Genomic DNA, 22,933 nt, shown 5'->3' with positions numbered 1-22,933 from the left:
TCCTCCCTTTCCTCCCCTGCCCCATGTTCTTCCCCAGCACCGTGTCCTTCCCCACCCACAACCCGGGGGCTGCCTGGATCTCTTCAGGATTTATGTTAAAAGGGAGATGTTCCGTACGTAATTAAAATGTTGTATTGCTGGGTAGAAATGGGATTTGGTGCTTACTGCTGTCACTCTTTCTCATGCGTGAGGGTGAACTGATTGATTACTGAGGTTTGAGATTAAATATTCCCCTGAGCTCCGCGGGCATTTAATGTGGTGGGGGGAGGGCAGAGAGAAGGGGAGGAGCAAAACGATGGTTTTCCTCCAAAGCAAGGAGACTAGGGGAGAGTCTGCTGAGCGCATCCCCTCGTCTTGCTCTGCACGCCTTCTGCTGTAACAGAGGCTCCTGGCGCTGGTGTCATGGCTCACAATAAAGCAGGTGCCTTACTCTGCATCCGTGATGGGGGGTAAGCTGCTGGTGGGCTTTGCCGGCTGCTCTCACCGCTAGGTTGAGCATTCCATCCCATCTCATCCCATCCCCATGGCTCAGCTGCATCCCCACCTCCCCACATCCTGGTCCCAGCTCAGATCCCTCCAAGCCCAGCAGTGGGGTAGACCTGCCGTCCCCTCCTTTCTCCCTAGGAGCACGCCTTATTTATTTATTTTCCTTAATTTCTTTTAATCCAAAACGCCCTCTCTTTTTGGTTTCGATGGGAGGGGAGGAAAAACCCCGACACGCCGCTCCTGAAGTGCGCGGTGGGAGCCTTGCCGTGCCGGCGCAGGTTAGAGACAGCCGCCTTCGCCTGTTTTCCTTGAAGTCTAATTTTAGCTGAAGGCGAGGGGATCCCTCCAGGGTACGGCGGAGGTTTCCTATCAGCCTAGACCTTAAGAAACACGCACGCAAACAAAAACAACGCAGTAGCACTTAGGTTTATTTGGGTGAATTCTTTTAAAAAAGGGCGTGACTTATTTTTGCGAGCAGCCCTGGCGCACACTGGCTTTGTTCTGCTGCAGTCGAGTATTTCAGGTCTTCCAAGATTTAATCAGAATAATTAGTTACTGTCTGTTTATACCTTCTGTTTTTGTTGCAGGATTTCCAAAGGGCGTATTTATCTTCCAGAGTGCTGCCTAAGTGTCGCTTAATCATTAAGCATTTGATTTCCTCCAAGTTATCTGTCATGCTGCTTATGTAAGTAAATAAAGAAAAAAGAAGGGAGGGTGGGGATGGTGTTGGTAGATTCTGCTTGGGGGGGGGTTGTAAGGATTTTTTCTGATTGTCACGGGTTTAATTGCGAGTTGCCTTGGGTTCCCAGCCCGTCATGCAGTGATCAGAGGACTGCATGTTTGGATTGGCACTTAACGACCCAGCCAGTTTAATGAGGTTGCTTTCAGCCAAGCCTTCATGTATACCCCGCTAAACTGGCAAGAGCTGTGTTACTCCCTGTCATTTCAGGAGGGGGAAGAAAAAAATGGCTTTACGTAAATAAAGGGCTTTTGCTTTCACTTGTACAGTTGCACCTTTGACTCCTTAACCTGGTGGTATCCCTTATAAAAATCACAGCTCTGCCTGGAAATAAGTTACCCCTGTAAGTTCGCCACGATTGGAAATTGGGTGTTTTTCAGCCTGTATTTGCACGTTTGGTTTGGGAAGGGGGGCCTTCCCAATTCCCACATTTCCCATCTCTTTAACACGGGAGGTGAGAAAGACACAGAAAAACACTGCAGAAGAGGATGGGATGGCTGGAAAGCCTCACGAGACAGATGTGATGCTGAACCCACCCCTGGTTCATGCTCGGCGGCTAAATGAATTGCACGATGTTTTCCCTTCAGTATTTATCACCAAGAGCAGCGGAGGGCAGCTGCCATGCTGATGGCAGTGTGGGGCCAGATGATTTGCTTTTTTTCCCTTGGTTTCCCTTTCTTCCCAAGCTGGGATGGTAGGGGTTGGGTGCCGGGATGCTGGCTCATTGTTACGGATGCACGACTAACCAAATCCAACAGGTGTTAAAACTCAGATTTATTCTTCAGCAAAAGCTAGTTAGATGTCCGGTAACATTTTATAAAGCCACAGGCTCAACGATGTAAATTGAATTAATACTACACGGCCGACTTAAGAATCCCCAGGATTCAAAGTGATGGCTCAAAACGTGCATATCACTCACCTAAAAGCTGAGGGCTCTCTCCCTGGAGGGGTTACCTCGGACGGTGCCCCGACCCGAGGGGGAGTCCCCGACTGCTGACCCGCTGCTCCGAGGAGGACTGCCAACGTGTCCTCCGGAGGGACCCCGTTTATACCCCTGTCGAATCTGGCCTGTGGTCATTTAATTCTGCTGGCCAGGAGGGTCACCTCGGTGTACCTGGCGCATCTCGATTGGCCAGTTCAAATTTCAACCTGCAGCCTCCAGGGTTTCCTTCCCCTTCTCCCTTCCTGGAGAAGTTTTGTTTTCTGCTGGCAGGCTGGGGCGGTGGGGGGAATGTACTGTCACAGAAGTATCCGTATGAATTACGTCAAAATGTAAGCATAGATAATAGAAGCACTAACGAGCATTCTTTAGGATAAGATGCGTCAAACATGCAGAAGATCACACTGCGCAGAATCATCCGAGAAGGGTCAAGTAGCGGACAAGTGAGGAAGACTATGGAAGACCACCAGAGGACTCCTGAAGACCACCAGAGACCTTCAACGCGCCTGCGTAAAGGACATTTGCATATGCTAATAGTTTCCCGGAAAACTAATGAAGATGTATAACAATTCTCGGAAATCTAGTGAATATGTATGTAGAACATGTACTTAACGTGCACAATTAGGCCTGACGGGGTGCACCCAGTGCTGCAATAAAGAATGCCTGCTTTCTAAAACCCCAAAATCGAGTCTCAGAGACTTTCTTCGACCGGCTTTTTCGGTATCAACAGCCCCAGTTCACGGCTGGGCAGCTGAAGCCGCCCATAAGGACGACACAGGGCGACTGATCCAGAGATTTCCCGTGATTCCTGATAGATTCATACGTTGGCGTCCTTGTCCTGGCTGGGTGCTCCATAGTAGACTCCGGCAAGGACATCCGCTTTATTAGCTTTTCCCCTAATCTTTACGCAGAGGCTCTCGACCACGTCGTCCCCAGCTGCAAGCGCTGTACGGTCCAACCCCTCCTTTATATATAGCACTGCCCCTCCGCCTCGCCTGCCCTGCCTCTCTCTCCTGAAGAGCCTGGAAGGGTCTGTCACTGCACTCCGGCCACAGGACTCTTCCCAACAAGTGTCCCTTAGGCCAGTGATGTCGTTGCTCTGGGACCGAGCCAAGGCCTCTAGCTCCTCCTGTCTCTTCCTCGCACCGCGCGCTTGAGCCTACAAACATTTCAAACGCGCTCCAGTGTCCTTGGCACATCGTGGAGCAGAGCGAAAGCTCCGCGCACCGTTCCTCCAACATTGTCAGGCCATCGTTAGCTTATCAGTAATAAGCCTGATTTTACCCCTTCCCCACTTCAAACCTAGTTTAAAGCTCTTTCAGTCAGCCCCGCTCGCTCATGAGCAAAAATACTTTTCCCCCGTTGAGAACGGTGAATCTCATCAGGCCCCAGCAGGCCTGGTGTCGCGTAGACCGTCCCGTGGTTGAAAAACCCCCAATTCTGGCAGTGACGCTAGCCTCAGAGCCAGGTGCCGATACGCTGCGTCCGCCTGTGTGTTTCGATGTCATTCCCTACAGCTGGGAGGACAGAGGAGACTACTACCTGTGCTCCTGATCCCTCTACCAATCTGCCCGAGGCCCTGAAGTCTCTTTTGATTGCCCTTGGACTTCTCGTCACGACTTCCTTGGTACCCACACGAAAAAGCAAGAGCGGCTAATAATGAGGGCCGTACAAGGCTCGGAAGTTTCCTGGTAACGCCTTCAACCCGAGCCCCAGGGAGGCAGAAGGCTTCCCAAAAGTGCGGGTCTGGTCGGCAGACCAGGGCAGGAGTGAATGAATTCTTTACCTTGCTTTGCCTGGACGAGTAGCTCGTGCTGTACCTACTGAACTGTCCTCTCTCAACCCGCAAGCTTTCCCACTTTTACCCTCCAGATTCTCTCCACCATGCCACTGCGGGCAAGGCATTGAGTAGCTGCGTGATGCCAGGCTGCCTGCTGGCATTACCCCACAGCACCTGGGAAGCCAAAGCCCAGTGAATCACTGAGACCAGAGCCCACTGCACCAGCTCTTCTGCAAGACGCTCCCCGACGCCGTGGCAGCTGAGCTGTCAGCACCCTATGCCCGCATTCCCCGACCCAGAGATGCACGGACACTCACGGACACAGCCTTTGTCCAAACAAGAGATTTATTGACATCTTTGCGCACGGTGGATCTCCCGGAGGGAATGGACTCTCTCAGAGAGGGAGGGCGGTCGCTGTCCTCGTGGTAACAGGTTGCATCATGTGCAGCATGTGCTTTTGCTGTGGCGGAATCCTGCGGCAGCAATTCCCAGTGCCGATAGAGCAGCATGTTCTCCATGTCCAGTGTGCTCAGTTCTGTGGCACCAGCTCCTCAGGAAGCATCTAGCATGGGTGCTTTCTCCATCCAGACTGCAGTCTGAGGCACATCAGCGCTGCCTTGCGCTTGGTCCCTGCACAGCTGGAGCTGCCAGGAAGAATTTCTGGGCCCATGTGAAATCGCCACCATGGCCGCGACCGTGAGGGGAAAGGAGGATGAACATCACTTTGTAGCCACCATAGTCACCACCATCTGCTGCACTGGAGAGACTGCCTAGAGGAGAACCCTGACGCTCTTGACAGAGGGCTGCTGTACAGGGTTGTCCCTTTACTTTCTGTGTCCCGCATTCTTCCCTCTTTTTCTCTGCAGTATGAGCTGGTAGTCTGCTGTCGGCTGTGACCCCTGCAAACACAGCTCTGTGCGTGAAGATCTCTTTCAGTGTCCGTAGAGCAGCAGTGTTATGAGCTGTTGTCGCAGATCCATATACTCACGCATTGCCTCGGCGTGGGCAGCTGGATCCTGCACCAGGTGCTGGAAGAGGTTGAGTGGTTCAGCCATTTGGAAGTCTGGGGGCAAGATTATCTCCTCAGGCACCCTCTCGTTGCCTAAGAAGAAGTGGTCGAGGCGTCTCTCCTCCAGGCAGCAGCGCAGGTATCGCATGATATCATCCATCCGCAGCAGGAAATGCCTCCTGCGCCAGCCTGACAGGGGTATGGTGTTCAGGAGGTGCATCACAACTGTATTCAAGGTATAGGTGGAAAAGCCTGTGCCCACCAGGATGCGGGCGTAGGCCTGCAGGCATCTGAGGTGGAAGCTGTCATGCGGGACCTGCCTGGCCATATGCCTGAAGAACTTTGCCTCTGCCACAGCGTAGCTCTCTGGCCACGTCGTGCTTGGGGTGAAGAGGGCCTCTGTATCCTGGCTGCTCACAAAGATGTCCGAATTGCCTTGCTGCACCCCAAATACCATCTCAATGAAGAGGGTTCTTCTGGAGGCGTTTGTCAGCTGCAGCTTGCAGGAGTGGCTGGAGGGCAGCACCGTCATATTGTAGCGACGTGATAGAGGCACCACCGCCCAGGCTGACCTCACGAAGTTCTGGAACCAGTGGGCAGTTTTCTGCACATCTAGGTAGGAGTCAGTGCAGAGGGTGCGTAGGAGGCTGGGACCCTGATCCCTCCTAAGCTCCTCCTCAGGGTGGTGCAGGAAGCACAGCATCTCTCCTGCCAGCTGCTCCCTCCTGCAGGTGCACACCAGCTCCACATGGACGCAGAAGTTCCTCGCTGGCGTCTCCCCCCTGTTGCCCAACTCCAGGTGGAAGGCGTGCCCACGGGGGGGCTTCAGGGGTATGAGCAGGCAGTAGACAGCATCATCCTCATGGGGACTCCAACCTTCGAATGTGCTGCCCACCTTGATGGCTGGTTGCAGCACTGGGAAGAAACTATTTGTCAAGAGCTCTTGGGAGACACGGAGGAGGTTGCCCGCCAGATCCTCCACCACTCGGCTCCTGTAGGCTAGGTTCTGCACTGGCCACTGGATGCGCTTTGCTAAAATCCTGCGCAGCTTGCTCTCATAATCAGAATCTTCTTCTTCACTGTCTTCCTCCTCCTGCTCCTCTTCCTGCTCCTGCTCTTCTTGATCGTCCTGCTCACTGTTGCTGCTGGAGCTCTCCTCGTCACTGCTGCTGTCCACCTCATGGCTCCTTTTCCTGACCCAACAGCAGAGCCCGAAGAGCAGGAGCAGGGCTCCAGCAACGGCCCAGAACTGCCACTGCCGCAAGGCAGCAAAGAGCAGGGCTCCCCAGGCAAAGCCGCTCTGCTCCTGGGTCCTCTGAGCCAGCTGCTGCGTCCCCTGCTCCAGCTCCTGCAGCAGCCGAGTCATCTCCCAGCTAAGGTACTCCTCGCGCTGCTGCATGCGCTCGCGTGTGGCCTCATCCAGCTCATCACCGACCATCTCAGCATTCCAGAGGATGCTTTGCACAAGCAGGGTGAAGAATTGTCTGGCAGCCATGGCCTGCAGGAGGAGGGAGAGAAGGGGTTCAGTGGGGCTGGGAGGGAGGGAGCTGGCGCCGGGGGGAGCAGGGGCGGGAGCCGCAGGGAGCTGGGGGCAGTTAGGAGAGGGGGCGAGGCAGCCGGGAGGCAGCAAGGCCTGCGCCCAGCCCCGGTGGCGGCGGCACCGTGCCCTGCCCAAGGTGTTCCCGCGAGCAGCTGGGCCCTCGATGCAGGCTGAGAACCCACCCCCCCGGGGGCCCTCGTCCAGCCCAGCCTCCCCCCGCCTGCGCACTCACCGCTCGCCCAGGCTGTACTGGGGCAGCGCTGCCAGCTGGTGCCTTTTATACCCACCCCCCCCCCCATTGTGACTCGTCCCCTCTGATGTCACAGGTGCCAGAGCGCATCACAGGCACGCCCGCCGGCCAGCCCCGGCCTTCGGCCTCACCCCGGCTCAGCCACTCACAGCTGCCCTGCTGTACCGGTGAAGGCTGGGCTAGAGTTGGTTTTCTTCACGGGAGCTTGCGTGCTGCTTTACGTTGGATTTCTTGCCATCTGCCTGCCAACGGCAATCTCACAATCCCGGAACGTCCTGAGTTGGAAGGGACCCCCGAGGGTCGTCGAGTCGAACCCTGACTCCGCAACGGGCAACCTTAAAGAGAAATCACAGAATCATAGAATCCCTTAGGCTGGAAAAGACCCTTAAGACCATCGAGTCCAACCGCAAACCTCACCCTGCCAACTCCACCAGTAAACCATGTCCCCGAGCACCACGGCTACACGTTTATTTTAAATACCTGCAGGCATGCTGCCTCAACCACTTCCCCGGGCAGCCTGTTCCAATGCTTGATAACCCTTGCAATAAAGAAATTTTGCCTAATATTCAATCAGTTCTGCAGACTAAACTACCCTAGCTCCCTCAGCTGCTCCTCATAAGACTTGTTCTCTAGACCCTTCACCAGCTTTGCTGCTCTTCTTTGGATGCGCTCCAGCACCTCAGTGTCATTCCTGTACCGAGTGGCCAAAATCTGAGCAGACTAATTGAGGTGAAGTCTCACCAGTGTTGTGTCCAGCAGGGGATGATGACTTCCATAGTCCTGCTGCCTATGTCACCGAGGCTCACACAATCAAATTAAACATGTTAAAATCAACAAGTGTATTCTTCAATCCAAATCGTTTAGAACTCCAACAACAGTAGTAAACCACAGGTTCAATGATGTAAGGGGAAATTTGTACTACAGTGTCGACGCGGAAGTCATGGACGCTGCACACAATCAATGTGATCAAGCAGATGCCACTTTATTGCCCAAATAGCTTGGTTTAAGTATACATTCTAGTTCCTGCTCATGTGCAAGCCATCTGTTGATTGGTTAGCAAGTGCTGTCCACGCGCCTAAAGCAATAGATTGATTGGATCTATTCTGTGAGCCTCTGGCTCACAGATGAATCAGTTCCATTGTGTCTGGATTGTTCACTATGTGTCCATTGCCTTCCAGGTATCCCACAAATCCCTCTTTTTGTTTTTGAACAATCCAGACTTTGGCCATTGCGTTCTGTACCACCTTTCCTATACAATTGAGTATACAAGGGATAATTAGTAACAAGACTAATAATACTAACAAAACAATTCCCAGCATTTTTAACAAATCTCTTATCCATCCCATAATTCCCCAATGGGTTAACAGTCTGTCTAACCATCCCAAACCATCACTAACTTGCAGCTTTTGAACTTGATCTTTCATCGTTTGTATAGCTTTATGGATCGATTCAGAGTGATCAGATAAATTCACACAACACATTCCATCTAAATCTTCACAGCCATGACCATGTGCTAACAACAAAAAATCAATAGCAGCTCGATTCTGCAACGTTGCATGCCGTACACTATCAACATCACTAAGCAAGCCATCTAGGGCTAGCGAAGTTAAATTACTCTGTTTGGCCAGCCAACAACCCAACTTCTGTAGATTCGTTAAAGCACTTGCACCTCCTACTCCTGGGGCTAAAAGGCTGGCTGCCACAATTTCGCTAGGTGACCAAAATTCCACTTGATCATTGCATTCTGGTTCAAATGCATGGTAATGAATTTTGCACTTTTGTCTTTCGTGCTTCCTTCTATGTTGCCAAATTTGGGTGTTGTTGGGAAGTAATACAGTCAAACGACCCAAACTACACGGCCCACCTTGCAAATGAGAGGGTATGCCGGGCCAGGCTCGGTCTCCACAAATCAAGAATATCCCTGGGGGTAATTGTATTGGTGTATTGCTAGATTTCGAACGTGTTGAACTGGTATAATTACACCAATAACTTGCATTGGGGTACACCGGCAACATTGCATTGACTATTTGGCCTTTTTTTGTATGATTACTGCTATAGTTAAACATCACACAATAATCCATTTTTACAGAACCTAAGAGTTCTAATTCTTGTGGTTCCACTACCGCCCCAGGTAACCATGGCATAATCTGATCCCAATAGTTAACCCTGCCAGTGCCCTTGGTCATGAATGACGGTAATTACGGTAGTGTTGGCGACGGCCATGCCTCATTGTCCAAAGGCACCCCCACCAAGCATGTAGAAAATGGGTTGTCGGGGTTGGCCATAGCCAACAATCAACAGGGTTGATTGATGGGTAAGGTTGGCAATCGTGAGCCATATGTTTGTCTTGGGTAAAGAAGGAGTCCAAAGTGCTCCAGCACCTTGACAAAACATTGAAACAACAAACCACCACTTTAGCATCTTTAACCTAAAATAGAACAATGACAACAAACGACAGATTGGGCACGGTGATCATCCGACTTGCTTGGTTCTGAAGACAAACAGCTGGCAAAAATGGTGGTACACGATCAGTCACCGCCCATTCAGGTCTCTGTCAAAAAACAAAAATGATGAAACCATGAATCAGATATCACTTTCCCTGTTTCCACGGTTTCACCCATCGGCTTGGCACCCGTTTTGGTCCTTCATCTGTTAAAACACAAACATAACCACGACCGGTTAATTTCACTTCTACTGGACCGTTCCGTTCCCCAGTTCGTAAATCCCGACATAGCACTTTAATTGCATCAGTTTCTTTTTGAATCCCTGATTGTAATGACATGTGATGAATTACAATGGGAGGGGAGTCTCTTCCTTCTGTCAAACGTAAATAGTTCAACACGTACAGCGCTGTTGCAAGTCTCTCAGATGGTGGCAACAGTTCTCCCTCTTTTCGTTTTTGCAAAAGCGATTTAAGAGTTCCATGAGCTCTTTCTACAATGGCTTGTCCAGTGGGCGAGTGAGGGATACCGGTTAGATGACGAATCCCCCATAAGGTACAGAATTTGCTAAAAGAAGTTGAAACATATGCAGGACCATTATCCGTCTTAAGCTCCCGCGGGATTCCCAAGACTGCAATGGCACTGTGCATATGCTTCGCTACATGTTTAGCTGTCTCACCTGTTTGAGCAGTTGCCCATATCACATGTGAAAATGTGTCAATGCAAACATGGACATACTTTAAACGGCCAAATTCAGGCACGTGAGTGACATCCATCTGCCGCAGTTGTAAAGACTTTAAACCTCGAGGATTCACTCCAATGCCTAAACCAAATCCTACCTTTTGACAAGCAGGGCAGGACTGCACAATGCCTTGCGCATCAGAGACTTTCAGGCCGAATTGTCGCGCTAAAACTTTTGCCGACTGATGAAAAAAGTCGTGCGATACTCGGGCCTGCTCAAACAGGTTAAATCCGTGCTGCTGCCATGCAGGAGCAACCAATTTGTCTGCAACATTGTTGCCAATAGACAATCCATGCTGAAATTGATGACTGCGAATGTGAGTAATAAAATACTCCCTTTGTCTCTGATTTAACAAAAACAACAAGTGCATCAACAACATATGTAAACCAGGATTTTTTACTTGCTTAATCATTGCTCGTTCTAATCTTTGGGTGGTTCCCGCCACATACAAGGGGTCTGACACAACATTGACAGGTGTATCAAGCCAGTGTTGAAAGACCCACAAAACTGCTCGTAATTCTAAAGTTTGCAAAGAATCCCCAGCATGTCCTGAAAGTAGCTGTTGATGCCACTGATCATTTTCATACCAGGCTACAGCAGCTCGTTTTGATTTTCTTCCTGCGTCTGTAGAGACTGTTAATCCATCAACAGGAGTTTCTGACCTGATTGGTTTTTCTTCAAATTCTTGACTTTGTAACAAAGGTAACAGTTTATCAGAGGGATAATGATTTGTGATTTTTCCTGGATATTCTGCTAAGGCAATTTGAATTATTTCTGAGGTGGCCATTAGCCAGTCCAAATAGTCTTGCCTTATGGGCACAAGCATGGTTTCAGGTTCATGTCCTGAAATTTCCAAAACTCTTTTTCGACCTTTCATCATCAGGTGCGCCAATTGTTCGATTTTAGTATATACAGTAGTTTTAGGTTGAAAAGGCAAAAATACCCATTCCAAAATAGCAATTTTCTGTTTTGTTATTTGAACTATCAACCCAATAAGGTGTTTTCGTTCAATGGAAGTATTGATCAATAAAAATTGCAACGGTAAGTCATTTATTTTTCTTTGCACACTATTAGAAACCACTTTGTCAATGACCTTATTGAGTGCATCTTTTTGTTCAGATGATAGTTTTCGATAATCATTTGCTCCTGTTGTTGTCCCTAACAATGGCATCAAGGGCTCTAAATCATCATTGGTAATCCCCACAACGGGTCTTACCCATTGAATGTCTCCCATCAGTTTCTGAACATCTGTAAGATTTGAAATTTTGGAATTTAACACAATTTTCTGAGGCTGTACCACACTTTCTGTAATGACCCAACCTAAATATTTCCACGGATTTGAACCTTGGACTTTTTCTGGGGCTATTTTTAGACCTTTAGGCTCCAATTCTTTAGTCATCTCTGTTAAGGTTTTACTGGTGTCCATATTTTCTCCTGCAACCAATATATATATAATGATACCTCCATATAATGATATATCAACAATTCTGGATTGTTTCTTTGAAAAGACTGTAATGCCCATGATACAAACGTCTGACATAATGTAGGTGAATTTTTCATGCCTTGTGGTAACACCACCCAATGATACCTTTTGGCCGGTTCTGATTTATTAATTGAGGGTACTGTAAATGCAAATTTTTCAACATCATTGGGATGTAAGGGAATTGTGAAAAAGCAATCTTTCAAATCAATAATTAGTAGTTTCCAATGTTCTGGAATCATAACAGGGGACGGCAGACCTGGTTGCAAAGCACCCATATCTTGCATGACCGCATTTGCTGCTCGAAGGTCATGTAGCAACCTCCATTTTCCTGATTTTTTAGGAATTGCAAAAATGGGTGTATTCCATGGACTTGTGGAAGATACAATATGTCCTGCTACCAATCGTTCATTCACTAGTGTTTGTATTATTTGCAGCCTATCTTGTTTCAGCGGCCACTGATCCACCCACACTGGTTCGTCTGTTTTCCAAGTGAGTTTTAATACAGGCTGCTCTTCAGAGGCTGCTCCTAAAAAGGCTGTGTAACTAAACGAGCACCCATTTGGGAATAAAAGATCCCGACCAATTAGAGCTATCGGTAAATGCATCACTTATGGTCGAGTAGTTACCATAGTGCCATCTGAAAAACAAAAGGAAATTGGTACTTTACTAATCATTGTTCGTTGAACACCTCCTACTCCCCACTACCCCTGTAGCCGCGGGCACTAGCGGCCACTGACTAGGCCATCTGCCTGCAGGGATGATGGTGACGTCAGCGCCAGTATCTATCAGCACTGACATTGTCAGGGATTGTCCACTAGGGTGCGATATTGTAATTCTTTCCTCAGGCTTTCCCCTAGCAATGTCAACAGCTAACAGCACCTGAGGCTGACCCGTGGAACCGAAACCCCCGTGGCCTCGTTCCACAGCCTGCGCTCTGGGCACACGTGCCCGAAATGGTACCAACTGGGCTATTTTTGATTGAGCTGGTATGGTAACAGGAGGAGTCAGCGTATAGACCATAATTTTTATCACACCACAATAATCTGCATCAATAAGTCCTGGCACTATACAAATGCCTTTCCGAGAAACAGAAGAACGACCTAATAGCAATGCACTTAGCCCATGCCCCAATGGTCCTTTTTGATCAGAATCTAAAAGGTGTACTTCGGATGTTACCAGTGTAATGTCTACTGCTGTTGCCAAGTCCACCCCTGCGCTTCTGCTGGTTGCGGCTGCGCAGCGGTCCAGGCACCCTGTACTTGCGTCATCGCGCGTGGGTGATTCGCGTTCTGTAACTTGTTTCCTGATCTCCTGCACTCTTGAGTGTTATGATTATTTCGCTGACAGTTTACACACCATTTTTTCTGTGAATCACTCAGGTTGTTCTCACTCGAGCCAACAGCTATTTGGCTCCTGCAACCCTTTTTAAAATGCCCCATTTTTCCACAACGAAAACATTTTTTATCTTTTCGCACTCCTTTGCTTTTTGCTAATAGGGGTTTTACAGCTGCTCCTACCGCAGCAGCCATCACTGTTGCTTTTTCTGATTCTAGCATCCGCTCTGCAGCTTCCAACAGCTAAGCGGTGGTAGAACCTTTTGGCAGTATACTAAGAACTTTTTTGGTTTTTTCATTTGCATTATCAAAAGCAAGCATATCCAAAAACTTGGTTTTCATTTCAGGATCTAAATCAGGGTGTGCCGTGATAGCAGCATGCAATCGATCAATAAAAGCTGAAAATGTTTCCGTGGGACCTTGCTTTACCGAAGTAAAAGTATGTGTAACTTTCTCATCATGCACGTTATTCAATGCTTTAAAAGCTAGGTCTTGACTGAGTCGTAAGACGTCTGTGGCAAATTGTGCTTGCCAGTCTGTCCTAGCATAAGGACCTGCACCCAATAACATTTGGGCTTGCACTCCAAACAGAGGATCCCCATTCTGTCGCGGGATAGCGGCTGCATTTTCACAGGCCGCTTGCCAGTTTTGATAAAACTGGAGCTGCTGGGATGGAAGCAATAACATTTGCACAACCATTTTAACATCGTATGGTGTCAACAAATGTGCAGAAAATACATGTTGAATAATAGATTGACTGTACGGTGATTTTAACCCATATTGAGTGACTGCTGCTTTAGCCTCCTTTAAAACTTTCCAGTCTAATGCTTCCCAAACAGGACCCCCATGTCCACCCATCACAACTGGAAACGCAGACGGAATAAATTGACCTTCAATTAAAGCATCTCTGATTACCCCCTTCCATCTTTTTGCCGGATCTCCCACCTCCCCCCGCCGTTAACAAAGCCGTCGGAGGTGGCGGCAAAGGTGCCATGGCACCGATCTCACCCAATACGTCCTGTGAGATAGAAGGATTTGTTAGAGGTGGTCGCGGGAACGATGAAAATCCTGTGCTGAAAGGTGGCGGAGGCGCAGGAAAAGTTGATGACGCCGGTTCGGGCTTCACTGACGACTCCAGGCGGGCTTCGAGAGCCTCCAGCTTTTGTAGCATTTCTTTCAGCTGCATATCCTCCAGACCTGTCGCCCGTTCCTCCTTTTCCTCAGCCGGGGATGGAGGAGCGGATGGCGGCAGCGGTGGATACAGGGACGAGGCAACTGGTTTAGGTGATGAAGAACGGGATCTAGAGACTGAGCTGTTTGCCGTTTCTTCTGCTGGTGCTGGAAATTCTGCCAGGCTGTCGGCTTTTTCCAAAGGCTGGTCCCCAGGCTTTGGATCTGCTACCGCAGACTTCCTGGCTGCACTAGCACCTGCGGAGACCTTATTCGCCCCAGATACACGGGCTGGAACAGTGGCAGGAATTTGTGGTTGTTCAAAGAGCAAACGCGTCGAGGAGGGTGTTTCCTTTGAATCTTCCCGTTTCAATGCAGCTAAAGCAGAAGCTGCTGCTGATCGTTCTGCTTTCATACTTTTTAAAGTTTCTATAATTAACCTCCACATCGTGGAGAATCTGCTCGCCTCTTTTGAACCTGGACTTATGATTTTCCATAGTTCTTGCCCTATCTTTTCCCAAGTAGGGATGTCGAAAACATCTCCAAATGCAGAGAGTAGGCCTTTTTCTCTCGCCCATAGTAACAGGGCTTTCAGGGTAGACGAGTCATAACTTAATCCTCTCATAGACAACATATGTTGGAGGAGCTTAACCACTGCTGCCTCTTCTTTGGACATAGTGGACCCCATCTCCTCCCCGGCCGCTCGCCTGGCCAGGGCGAGATTTCCACGAAGCACAACGCTAGCGTTTTCCCGAGTGCCGGGGCAGCACTCACCTACGGCCGGCTTCCGCACCCTCTCTCCGTCGGCTTCTGTCGTAGAATTCAACACCGATCTGAGGGTCCCTGTTCGGGTGCCACTTGTTGACGCGGAAGTCACGGACACTGCACACAATCAATGGGATCAAGCAGATGCCACTTTATTGCCCAAATAGCTTGGTTTAAGTATTCATTCTAGTTCCTGCTCATGCGCAAGCCATCTGTTGATTGGTTAGCATGTGCTGTCCACGCGCCTAAAGCAATAGATTGATTGGATAAGGTCTTTTGATCACGCGAATGGTTCCCTCCGCCTGTGTCCTGTCTTGTATCCTGCTTTCAGTCACGTATACCCGACCTTGTTCTACCTTTTGTGCTTGCTTCATTAAACTTGTAGCAACAGTTGACCTTCGCTACATCCTTGAGGCCTGCTGCCTGCAGAGGCCTCTGGCTCACAGATGAATCAGTTCCATTGTGTCTGGATTGTGCACTATGTGTCCATTGCTTTCCAGGTATCCCACACTACAGGACCTTGTTAAGAATTCTTAAGCTGTAGAAACATTAACCCAAAACGCACATAGAACTCACTCTAATGAATGAGGGCTCTCCACCTTGAGGTGGTACTTCCGGTGCTGTGCCGACCAAAGGGGACAGTCCCCAACTGCAGACCCGCTGCTCCAAGGAGGACCAGCTTAATTTGCCCTCTGGCAGGGCACCATTTATACCATCGTCGAATCTGGCTTGTGGTTATATATGGTCATATTAGTCCTCACTGGTCGAGGGTCAACACTTTGTTATTCCTACGTGTGTACCTGGTGGTTGTAACTCGACCATGCAGGTGGGGCGGCTTGACCCCCTGACTGCGGCTTCTGGGGTTTTTTTCTCTTTTTCATGCCCGAGAAGTTTCAGTCTCTATCAGGGCGAGTGTACCTGCCACCTACGGGTGGACCCCGTGACCACAGTCACAATTCAACTGGTTTCCTTGGAGTGGTGGTAGAGTGACCCCTTGCCTCCAAAGTTAAAAGGGATCACAGTTTTGGTGAGTTTTGACGCTCATTGTGGATTGTCATTTCCTTCTTATTCTGAAGTTATATTGGGGTATCTAATACATTAAAAGGTTTTAAGGGAGTATACATAACCATTAATACAGATTTCACTACCACGCGTTTAATAAAGTTTATTGTAATTCAGATTACAATAATCATAACTACAGCATTGTTAAAGATTGGAAGAGGCTGGTTATCCATCCCGACATAGAAAATCCAAACATACCAAAAACCTTTCCCAGCCAATTAGTCCCTAGTGCAGCAACATTTGCATCTGAGTCTTTTGCCGCTGTCTTCATTTTGTTGATTTGGTCCTGAAGCAGCACTGATACATTTGGAATGTGGACACAGCAGTCATCTACTGACATGTTCTAAACTCTTCATACACCTTTCTCCTTTAGTAGCATCAAATCCAGTATGGCTCGGTTTTGGATGGTCATTTTCCTGGTATGTTGTAACTGATCGTTCAAGAGCCCCAAACTGTCAGACATAGCATTGGCTAAGGCTGATAGCTGTAGACCCAGTTCTAGAATGCTCTGTCGGTTTCATACTGGAGCAATTCCTAGCCCAAATATTGATTCCATCCACCATCCGACTTGTGTTGAGGCTTCCTGCCAGCCCTTCTGTAAATCCCTTGGCCTACGATCCCTCCACTTGTATGGCATGGGTCCTTCCCAATTAACAGGACAGAGAGAAAGCACAGCTAACGTGCAGGCTAGTCCCGGGATGGTTGGATGTAGTCGGGAATATAGGTGGCCGTCAGAACATGCCCACACTAAGTTAGGGCGTGCTGAGATGCTGGATGTTTGACATGAACCTGGTATGGTAGTAAGGGGACGACAGTAGTCTCTCTTGCTCCAGTTCAGGACAGAAGGTTGTGAGTAGCTAGTATTGCTACACGGACAGCCTTGTATCAGAGCTTCTTGGACGGAAGGATGTAGCCATAGTAATGGCATTTTATCCTTACACCCAATCTCCACCTGACAGTTCCAGAGTGGAGATTGCCCTGCCAGTATTATTTTTTTCTTCTTCTCCATATCAGCTAGGTCCACAGGTGTGTCTAGCCCACATGCAACTGAGGGGGCAGTCAAATGAGTTTCAGTTACATGTCCTGCGACATTCACTGTTATCCCGTTCAGGGTGTTTGATACACCATGAGGTGTTTAATGGCTTTGTGTATTGAAGAGAATGTTCATTAGTGTTCCATCGAGTACTATATTTGGTAGTCCCCCATGGAATTTCAGGGCATGGTGTAGTACCATTCCAGCTCCACCCCATGGCCTCATGGGTAGGTTGGAGAATATAATTACATCTGGTGTTCTATACCGAACTAGCATTTACCGCACCTGGTGACCAACTATAGACAATATAAGTATAGCCTCCTCCCCTGCCCTCTTTGAACCTCCAGCTATAACTGTTAAATTGCTCCCATGTGAGCTCAAGGGCTAGCGATATATTGATGTCCTGCACAAAAATCAGTAGAGGGTCTTCAGCTGACTTGGGGGTAGGTAGGCAAACTGTTACAGAAGTTAGGTTCATCATTCGGGTGAATCCCACCATCATTTTTGCCACTACACTGTCATCCAGATCTTCACCATCCACGCTGGCCACCATCATCACGGCCAGTAGGAGCACCAGGATGGCTTATTTCTCCATTGTCCTCTAAGAAAACACAAAGCTAGGCCTCAGTCCTTTGAGACCAGGTCTCGGGGTTAGAAGTCGGGGGTTATCCACCAGGCACTGATATGGGGAGTCTTTCCACTCCTGTCTAGGGCTTCCCAGGCATATAAGCCTCTGGGTTTAGGCAGGGTCATAGGAACAATGCCAATGGAGGGCAGTTTCACCATGACAGGTTGGCCCACATACATCCTTAGTGGGAACTGGTGTCCGTGATCGTCCGGTATAGAGTCATCACAAGTTAATGGTCCCGTAGGACAAAATGCTTGAATTTTTGGACTTCAATAATTTCCCCATCGGTTATTAATAGTAAAAACTCCTTGTGGTAATCGTATGTCCCAGTTATGGTGTGAGACACCAGCATGTCTTTTGATCAAACCATCGGTGCGTTCAACTATACCGTTAGCTTGGGGATAATATGGTGTGTGAAACACCTATTTGATGCCTTCCCCTCGTGCCCAGTCTTGTACCACTGTGGCCATGAAATGTGACCCATTGTCACTTTGTATACATTCAGGAATAGGTAAAATAATAAACCATTCTCACAGAGCTTGGACTGTCTGATCTCCGGTGGCTGTGTTAATGGCTGTGGCCATAGACAATCCCGGTACCACCTCTACTCCTACCAAAATATATTTCCTCCCATGGGGTGGTTTCAAATGGCCAACGTAATCAATCTGCCATGTGCTCCAAAGAGCCTTGCCTTGTCTGATATGCTGGGCCGGGGCTTGATTTGGGTGATCAGCCTTGAGCCTTATTTGGCATTGTGCGCAAGCTCTGAGGACTGCTTCACAGGTTTTCATAGGCAATGGCCAACCCCAGGATCAGCATTCATAATAGAGATCTGCTTTCCCTGAGTGGCTTCGCTTGATATGCAACCATTCAGCTAATCCATCCCCATCTTCCTTCTCACTGGTGACCGTCCTGATTTGGGCCAGGTGGTCCACCTGGTGGTTCCATTTTGCAGGGGGGGGTCCCTCCCGTCCGTGGCCCTTGACCCATCCCACCTTTAAAGGCCGAGACCTCCCTATTGCCAGGAGACGTTGCCAGTCCTCTGTCCTCCATACCTTTGTACGACCTATTTCCCATTTACTGGATTCCCACTGACATATCCATTCTCTAACGCCCTTAATGGCTGCATAGGAGTCAGTATAAACGGCAGTAGCACCGTTCTCTGTGGCCAGTAATAGAGCCCGTCATTCTCCTACTTGTGCACTACCTTCGCCCTCTTCTTTGACTGTCTTCCCGGTACCAATTTCTAATGCTACCGCTTTATATTGCCACCTTCATCCCACTGGATGGGCAGATGCATCAGTGAACCATACTCCCTGCATATCGGAGCCTGCCGCAAATTCAGGTGCCTCTTCAGTCGGAGAAGGTTTGTAGGGTCGACCCAAGAAGGTCAGATTGGGCTTTACAGGCTGTTGTAGCCTGGAGGCCTTAAGCGGACCCTCTTTTAGTGGAGGCAACTGGCTAATCCCTTCTAAGTATGCATACCATTTCCTAACTGCGGCCTTTTGGGCTTCTCCCTTGGGAGGAGGCGATCCATTGAGGACTGAGTTTAGGAGAGGAAGAGGGCCCTCTACTGTAACATCTTGTAACGTGCGCAGCTTTTCAGCCTCCTTAACCGCTCTAATGAGGGAAAGGACCCCTTTTTCCCAGTCCAAGTACCGTTGCTCAGCCTCCTTAAATGAAGCGGAAGAGAACAAAAAAGGTCTAGCTGGTGTTCATGGTCCCTTTTGGAACATGCCACAGCACAAAGCATGCGCAGCAAATCCCCACTCCACCCTTAAAGGATCTCGCGGGTGCAACGGGCCTAGCCTCTGGTAAGCCTTGAGCTCATCTTTCAGGATATTGAGAGCTTCTGTATGTTGCGGACTCCAATCCCATTTCCTTTTCTTTCAAAGCAAGTCACACAGAGGGCGGGCAATCACTGAGAACCCGGGTATATGTTTTCTCCAGTAGCCCAAGGTACCTAGCAGCTGCTGTAATTCCATCTTATTGCCTGGAGTCTGTCCCTTCTCAATAGCTGACAGAGTGTCACCAGGTACCGTGACTGCTCCAGCTCTCCACCAAGCTCCTAGGAATTTAATTTCTTGTCCGGGACCTTGACATTTAGAAAGCGGCATGTCTAGCCCATTCTTGGTCAACAGATTCCAGATGGCTTCAGCCATCAATTGTTAATTGTTAATTGCCACCTCCCACCCGGTTTACGGACTGGCCAAGCTGGAGAATTATAAGGGGAATGTGTGCGACTTATGATGTGTCTTTTCTCGAGGTCGCCAATTACTTCTGAAATCCCCCATTTGGTAGCGGGTATCGAGAGACATGGGTTACTTTAGATGGCGGTAGCGCAGGAGCAACCTACAAAGTTTTCACGTGGGTAGCCTCTGCCCCTCTGCCTCCACAGCTCCACACCCTGCCACTGCGTAGATACCATCATTTGCCTGCCAGCACATCGAATCCCAGTACATTTCCCTTGTAAGAGCTCACAGCCACTTCCACAGCCGTCCCTCTCTTTTCCCCAGGCAGCCCGAGTTCAGTTTGAGCTACGGGACGTTTTTCTGCCGCTCCTGGCACTTTCCTGAGGGTTTGACTCCTAGCTCATCAGCTAGTTGTTTCTGTAAGCCACTAATCCGGGCCCCTGTATCAGGCAGGAATTCTGAACTTACCCGTCTTGGACCCACAGGAACCAAGAGTGTAGGAGGCTCCTCATCAGCAGACCACTGGGAAGAACTCACCGCGCGGACGGGGCGGCCTGAACCCCACGCCGCAGCTCCGCGTTTCTTCACTCTTCCCGTCCCCCTCGCAGTGCCGCGCGAGGGGGGGGTGCGGGTGCCGGCGTCTCCCTTCGGTCTCCAGTTTTGCCCTCTGGCGATTCCACCGGCTGCCGGCTTTTCTCCGCCGCTCATCCCCCTCCGGGATCGGCCCGCCGACCCGGCCCGCCCCGGGGACGGGGGTCAGGCCCGCGCCAGGGGCGGGGCGGCGTTCGGGGCGGGGCTTGCGACTGCCTTGCCGGACCTGCCCGCCGCCCGCCGCGCCGCCCTCCGGCTCCGCCCACCCGCCCTCGCGCCCGGGAGCCGCGGTGCTGTGGGACGCTTCCGCCCAGTTCGACGCCTGCGCGGGCCGGGCGGTTCGTGGCGGTTTTGGCGGGTTGCGCTCAGCCCTTTCTCTGAGGGACGTTCTCGGAGGCTCTTCAAAGCGTCCGTAGCCCTCTGAGAAGAGGTCTAAGGTGGCGGGGGTCCACCTCTGTGGGCGGCGCCATCCCTCGCTGCCTGCCCCCTGTCATCGAATCTTAGAGCCATTTAGGTTGGAAGAGACCTTCCAGATCATCGAGTCCGACCACCAGCCATGCCCACTAAACCACGTCCTGAAGTACCCCGTCCACTCGCTTTTTGAACACCTCCAGGGATGGTGACTCAGCCGCTTCCCTGGGCAGCCTATTCCAATGTCTGACAACCCTCTCAGTAAAGAAATGTTTCCTAATATCTAACCTCCATCTCCCCTGCCGCAACGTGAGGCCATTTCCTCTCGCCCTGCCTCCAGCCACCTGACAGAAGAGACCGGCACCCGCAAACACACATCACCCCAACACAGGAGGCCTTTTGCACCCCCTCCGTTAACCCCGACAATGCCTTTACCCGAACAGGAACGGATTCTCCTCTCTCCTTGGGCTCCGCACCCCCAGCCCGGTAGGCTACTCGGGACGTTATCGGTTGATCGTCCCAGGTCCCTCCGTCAGAAACACTCCCGACCCCCAGAAACCCCTAGCTGCATCACCACTGAAGAGCATCTAATGTACCCCCGTTAACGAAACTCCCCACACTCTTTACGAGGGTGGGCGTAGCCGCAGCAGCCAAGATGTCAATAAAACCACTTCTTTGAACACGAGCTGCGTCCGTGAGCGTCCGTGACATGAGCATGTTGGGTTACTATTTCTAAAGCTTAAGCATTCTAATTGTGAAAGGATTTTCAGTCACGGGTTTCTCTAGGTTTGCTTTATTAACAACTCCGAGTTGGGCCACCACCGCAGTGAATGGCGCACTTCCAAAAGTTTCCAAACCTCACATACCCTTTGGCCACCCATTGTCCCAATCCAAAGTCTCTGTAATTTTCCAGCCGAAGTCTCTGTAATTTTCCAGCCGATTTTCTGTTCTCCTATCGTTATCATTCATCGTCTTATCTCATCCATTCCCCATTCTCCATTCTCATGTTCTTCTGAGACTGGTGGTCATAGGCAGAAGGTCTCCGGTCACCATCATCACTTATCTTCTTACGCTTCAAAGGTACCTATGAATTTCCAAAGAAACTACTCAGGTTATTTCATTAATTTATCTTGTTCTAAAGTTAATCACTTACTCCCATGTCTTCGGCTAAGATGTATATGATCCTTCCTCTGTTGATTCAGCTTGACTGGATTTTAAGCCAGCCATGAAGAGGGAGTCTCACAGAACAATTAAGCAGCTCATAGATATTGTTTTATAAGCACCCGCATTCTATTAATCATATCTAAACCAATTTCTAATCATTAGTTATATGTCCAATATGAATAGTCGTAAAACAATGAGGCTTAAGGCCCAGTTCCTTTTACACTAATGTTGGTTGTGTAGTATAATTTCCCCTAACATCATTGAACCGCTGGTTTACTAATGCTCTTGGAGTTCTAGACAATCTTGATTGAAGAACAAACACGTTGATTTTAAAATGTTTAATTACATTGTCTGAGCCTCAGTGACATAAGACGTGAAGGAATGGCTTAAAGCTGCGTCAAGGGCAGTTCCGATTGGATATTAGGAAAAAGTTCTTCAGCGAGAGGGTGGTCAAGCAGCGGAACAAGCCCCTCCCCGGAAAGGGTCACGGCCCCAAGCCTGTTGGTATTCAAGAAGCATTTGCACATAGTCTCATTCTATGATACCTATTTGAGGTTGCCTCGTGCGGAGTCAGGGGTTGGACTCGACGACCCTCGGGGGTCCCTTCCAATTCAGGACGTTCCGTGATTGTGAGATTGCCGTTGGCAGGCAGACGGCAAGAAATCCAACGTAAAGCGGCACGCAAGCTCCCGTGAAGAAAACCAACTCTAGCCCAGCCTTCACCAGTACAGCAGGGCAGCTGTGAGTGGCTGAGCCGGGGTGAGGCCGAAGGCCGGGGCTGGCCGGCGGGCGTGCCTGTGATGCGCTCTGGCACCTGTGACATCAGAGGGGACGAGTCACAATGGGGGGGGGGGGGGGGGTATAAAAGGCACCAGCTGGCAGCGCTGCCCCAGTACAGCCTGGGCGAGCGGTGAGTGCGCAGGCGGGGGGAGGCTGGGCTGGACGAGGGCCCCCGGGGGGGGTGGGTTCTCAGCCTGCATCGAGGGCCCAGCTGCTCGCGGGAACACCTTGGGCAGGGCACGGTGCCGCCGCCACCGGGGCTGGGCGCAGGCCTTGCTGCCTCCCGGCTGCCTCGCCCCCTCTCCTACCTGCCCCCAGCTCCCTGCGGCTCCCGCCCCTGCTCCCCCCGGCGCCAGCTCCCTCCCTCCCAGCCCCACTGAACCCCTTCTCTCC

At 50.1% G+C, this 22,933-nt stretch overlaps 1 protein-coding gene, 1 long non-coding RNA gene and 1 pseudogene across 2 annotated transcripts; 1 reads left to right on the top strand and 2 right to left on the bottom strand.

The window, feature by feature from the left end:
* LOC115337848 overlaps positions 1-22,933 on the top strand; it is a 64,789-nt pseudogene that overhangs the window by 40,261 nt on the left and 1,595 nt on the right.
* LOC115337773 (inositol 1,4,5-trisphosphate receptor-interacting protein-like 1) lies at positions 4,878-6,449 on the bottom strand. The gene has a single exon (XM_041122031.1). The coding sequence runs from the start codon at positions 6,447-6,449 to the stop codon at positions 4,878-4,880; it is 1,572 nt and encodes a 523-aa protein (XP_040977965.1).
* Positions 14,672-22,923, bottom strand: LOC121233155. The gene is made up of 3 exons (XR_005931971.1): positions 22,705-22,923; positions 18,983-18,984; positions 14,672-14,683 (listed from the first exon to the last, which is right to left on the bottom strand). It is a non-coding gene; the product is annotated as an uncharacterized LOC121233155 (long non-coding RNA).

Source organism: Aquila chrysaetos, chromosome 2, assembly GCF_900496995.4.
Source record: "Aquila chrysaetos chrysaetos chromosome 2, bAquChr1.4, whole genome shotgun sequence".
Classification (NCBI taxonomy): domain Eukaryota; kingdom Metazoa; phylum Chordata; class Aves; order Accipitriformes; family Accipitridae; genus Aquila; species Aquila chrysaetos.
This window is presented reverse-complemented; position numbering and strand designations above follow the sequence as displayed.

What these genes read in the sequence shown, in the direction of transcription:
- LOC115337773 (XM_041122031.1), bottom strand. Translation starts at nt 6,449, where the DNA reads ATGGCTGCCAGACAATTCTTCACCCTGCTTGTGCAAAGCATCCTCTGG.